General features: G+C 36.0%; 1 protein-coding gene across 4 annotated transcripts in view; it reads left to right on the top strand.

The window, feature by feature from the left end:
* Window positions 1–5000, top strand: part of LOC119580389 (late secretory pathway protein AVL9 homolog) — a 29275-nt gene that overhangs the window by 9165 nt on the left and 15110 nt on the right. For 3 of the 4 annotated variants that reach the window (XM_037928515.1, XM_037928516.1, XM_037928517.1), the window contains 2 exons: window positions 1430–1619; window positions 2162–2266. In XM_037928515.1, the coding sequence (XP_037784443.1) occupies window positions 1430–1619; window positions 2162–2266 (295 nt within the window). The remainder of the gene's footprint in view (window positions 1–1429; window positions 1620–2161; window positions 2267–5000) is intronic. The other variant, XM_037928518.1, reaches the window with a different exon arrangement.

The following is a 5000-nucleotide window of genomic DNA, read 5'->3' on the forward strand; positions in this document are numbered from 1 at the left end:
AGAGAGAAGAGAAAAGAGAGAAAAGAGAGGAGAAAAGAGGAGAGAGAGAGAGAGAGAGAGAGAGAGAGAGAGAGAGAGAGAGAATAAATGTTTTTTTGGAATGTGAAAGGGATTCTTGTTGTCACTTGGCTTGGCCTTGCTGCTTATTGCACTGTCAGTTCAAGGAAATTATCACTTTTCATTACTCTGAATTTGCATTTTAAAAGACTGAGAGTAGTTGTATCATAGTAATCTGTAGAGGGAGAACTCTAACCACATGCATACTCACATGAGCGCACACATGCACACACAACATGCACATACATACACAAGCACACATGCACACACACACACACACACACACACACACACACACACACACACACACACACACACACGCACACACACCACACACCACACACACACACACATAAAACACAACAACACACACAACAATAAACACACAACGGAGACACACAAACACAACATCATTATATATATATATATATATATATATATAATATATTTATATATATTTTTTTTTTTTTTTTTTTTTTTTTATTCTTTTTTTTTTCATATTTTTTCTTTTTTTTTTTCTTTCTTTTTTTCTTTTATTTTATTGTCTCCTGTTATTTTGTCTTTAATGTTTTCCTTCTTTTTTGATGTTTTTCCTGTCATTGATTCTTTCTTTCAATGTTTTCTTCTTTTCTCCTTTTTCTTTTATTTTTTCTTTCCTTTTTATATTAATTTTTGTTTCCCATTTAATTTTTCTCTTCATATCTTTCATTTTCTTTCTTGTCCAGTTGCCTTTCTTCTTTTTCATCCTTGATTTAATCCTTCTCATCTTCTTTCTGTTTATCTTCCAAGAAGATTATAATCCAAATGCCCTTCAGTTCATCCAATCCCCTTTTTCCACTTCCTCCTCTTGCTCTCCTTCTCTTTCTTTGACTTCTTCCCCTTCATACTCCTTCTCAGGCTCCTCCTCATCTTGTTTCTCCCACTTCTGCTCCTCCTGCTTCTGCTTCTGTTGCTCTCCCCCTCCTTCTCTTACTGTTCCACCTCTGGCACCTCCCTCTCCTGTTACTTATATTGCTTCTCCACTTGTTGCTCCTCCCACCCTACTTTTCTTTCGCTCCTCCACTTCTTGCTTCTTCTCCTTCTTCTTCTCCTCTTCTCTCTACCAGACACCCTTGTTTGTCACACAAAGTTTATGGAGGACCAGTAACTCCAGTGCTCTCTCAACCTATCTCCTCCTCCTTTATCTCTTTCCTCTTCCTTCTCTTCAACTAACAGCTACTATATATCTTTCTCTTTCTCCTTGTCTTCTTCCTCATCTTCTTCCTCGTTCTATGACTTTATCTCTCAAAACTATAAATGTCTGTTTTCTGTTGCACAAGTTTTCAAATAAGCAGAGAGCCCATTGCACACCATCCCCTACTCTCCTTGGCAGGGGTGTTCGTGTCTGATGCGGTAAGAATCTTTGGCCGCAACATCCTGGTCCTGTTTAAGCTGATCCTGCTGGAGCGTCGTGTGCTCTTCTACCACAGCCCTGTTGGCCCCCTAGTGCGCACCATCACCTCCCTGCTGGCCCTCTTCCCTGAGAACTTCCCGAACGGCTTGGCTCATGCGGCCTCCCTCAGGTGAGTTGTTTATACGGTGTTCTCTGGGAGTTTTGTTGGGTTTAGATGGAGTTCAGTTGGGTTTACCTGAGTGCTTCTCTGGTGTCATCTGGGTGTTTGGGTTGAGAATTTGGGGTCTTCTCTTTGGTTCTCATCCCATCATTAGAGGGAAAGTTTCTTATGCCTGAGTAATGAGATTTTGATGGAGGAGGAGGAGGAATAAAATGGTACTCTGTTGGGGTAATGAGTAGCCTTTAAGTAATTAGATTTTTTTTTCCCTATGAAATTTAACTTTGCTAATTATAATTTTTTCAATATTATTTGTTTTGTTTCATTAAAAAAAAGAAGGAATGTAGGATTGAAATCTTTAAGTCATTTTATATTTTGAAACAAAAATCCATTAAATTACGATTGCAGTGATGAATGCAAAACCAGATTAGCCTTTGGTTTTCATTATCATGCAACCTATGATTAAAAGTCTCAGTTGACATAGATGAAAAAGAAAAGAGATGGCTCTTAGGCACGCCCTGATTTTTCCTACACATGATTGATGGCACTGCCAGGTCTCGAGGGCTGCTTGGCCTTGCCACCCTGCAACCCAGTCCCAATGAAGCTGATTATATGGAAGTGTGTTATGCGGAGGACGCCCTGGCTGCTCGGGTCTCCAGGTAAAGCAAAGCAGAGTCGCCAGATTTCGCCCTGGCCCTTGGATGCATGGAATTAAGCTCTGCCCTTTTTGTCTGTGATGTGGTTACCGTTCGAAACTAAAAAAAAATATACATCTGTAACACGCTTCGTCAGTGTGAGAGCGGGACTATGTACTGAGTTGTGCACAGTGGAGCTAAAACAGTTGCAGCAGTTAGCCTGCTTTCTTTATTCTCTTTTTTTCTAACACAGTATTAATATTCTGGGGTTTTGTGGTATTTAACAGTGCAATATTGAGGAGGTGTATAGTTACACAGGGTTGGTAGCTGTAGAGTTGGCAAGCTGTGGTATTAAGTCAAGGCTTTTTAGCTCAGTCTTTCCTTTAACAGTGGTGGGTAATGCCTTTCTCCTAGTTCACATAACACCAACTCCTTTATTCCTGTATTGTTGAACACTAACACTGGTATGATCTTTTTTTTACTCTATTTAACACTGTTTTCAGATTGTGCTCTTGCTTTATTACATATTGCAAATTGCTTCATATTCCACACTATCACCAAATTTATCATCAGCACTTGCATTTGAATATTCCATATATCTCATCACATATCTTATCCATTTTCAGTGATGCTGAATCTGTGTGTGTTGAACCTCTCTTGTTTTGTCAGATTCACAGCTTTGAAGCATAAGTATTTCTAAAACACATTAAGAAGCCAGCATTTGTGGTTGCTTTCAAGAGTGAAAATAGGGAAAGAAAGGTTCCTGAGATTACTATGCATATGAATTGTTGGTGTTATGGATAAATGGATTTAAATTAGATTTATAGCAGAATTCATGCTCTGTGTGAATTCTGAGGTACAAATGAAAATGATAGGAAACTAGCTCTAATTAAATAGGTTTGAAAAATATATACTTTCCTGTCAGCCAGTCATACAGTGGTCAGGAATCTGTACAGTTTATGAAGATATTTTGTAGTTGTGGAAAATACATAAACCCGTGTTGAGATGTCACATGTTCTCTGTGATTATTTGTTATATGAAGTTGCATTACCAATATTTTTATTTATTTTTTTTTTTTTTTATTTATAGTCCATAGTTTATTATTTTTCTCAAAAGGCAGAGGAAGTAAGACAGATGCAACTAGAGTTTTAAAGAAATATTTTATTGCATTGAATACATGTCTCCTGTCCTTTTTTTTTTAAATATTTGTTGATTTTTGATATATTCAATAAAGTAGAATTTTGTAGGGCCAGAAAAGCAAGTCTTTACAGGAGTTAGATACATCAGGTTGATTATTAACAAGTTAATCCATGAGGATCATTTTGGTCAAGGCTGGTGAGGATGGGCATGTGCTGCTCTGTGGCTGAGCAATTGTCCACTTGATTTTTGGGTGTGTGAGATCTTATTCCAGTGATTGTAATATAGATGTGTAACAGTGTGGGGCATCATCTAGCATCTGTGAATTATTTGCAGTGCTTGCAAGTCACTTGTCAGCAATGGGTTAGACATGAGTCTCCCACCATGTATGGCATCAATTTTTTGTCTGTCACAGTAAGATTTTTTAAAATGTCCATGTGAAATATATAAGCAAATTCCATATTTAGCATTCTTTTTTATATAATTCCTATTTTCTTTAATTTTCCTTTTTAATTTGAACTGTTAAGTGTTCCTGTGCTTGCTTTGTCCATTGTAAAATTTAGTCTTTACTATATTGAAAACATGTTAAAGGCTTTGAAATAGTATTATTATTTTTTCTTAATAATTACTCAATTCTCAGTCAAGAAATATGTATGTAATTCATATTTTGAGAAGTATTCTCAAAATGTTTGCTTTAGAAACACTGAAATACACAACATAATATTTACCATCATTGATTGACTGATTGACTGATTGACTGACGTGCTAATGGATAGAGAGAAAAAAAGAAAACAATAAAAAAGGAAGAAAGGAATAGAAGTTCAAGGAAAATAGTTTTGAATAATGTATTACAGATGTGACATTTATTGACATTCTTTGGTGGCTCCTACAGTGGTTCTCAGACTATGTCCTCCCTCCCCTCTTCATCTTAGAGGAATATGAGTGTTCCAGGAGAATTCAATGGGCATTCATCTTGTAGTGTTAATGAATTGAATTTCTTATACTTCTTATACTTGGACAAATTCTTCAGGGAAAATTTGATGAAAGGAGTTGCCATAGTATTGAGAACCTGTAGCTTTAGGTGCAGTCATTGAATGTTATTTATGTTATTTGTCCTTTGTTGGTCTTTATTAAACTGTAAATATGATCATTTGTTGTGGGCAATATCTAGATTTGTGTATCTTTGAAGGGATAAATGGAAGTAGAGCCTATATATTCCTCTTGATGTGGAATGTATGCAAGCTAAATATACTAAACTGATGAGTGGGTATCTTTTCTGTTATATATTACACATTCCTTGTGATTCTTATATGAATATTCATAATTATGTGTAAGTTACAAGTATGATATTGAAAAAAAGATGGAAGATTGATGTGTCTTTGCTTTCAGAATTTTCTTAGTGGATGATTTATTGATAACAATCCCATGCATATAGTGTTGAATATTCACTACTTCATTATGGTATTTTCTTAGCTAATGAAATATCACACACAAAAAAAATGCTTTGATATGATCATAACATTTGTGGAACAAGTCCTACTCATATCCACTCAGGTATTTATAATAACCATTGCATCATATGGAAGTTTTTGTTACCAATCATTCAAATAGGACTTTTACA

The sequence above is a fragment of the Penaeus monodon genome, chromosome 13, assembly GCF_015228065.2.
Source record: "Penaeus monodon isolate SGIC_2016 chromosome 13, NSTDA_Pmon_1, whole genome shotgun sequence".
NCBI lineage: Eukaryota > Metazoa > Arthropoda > Malacostraca > Decapoda > Penaeidae > Penaeus > Penaeus monodon.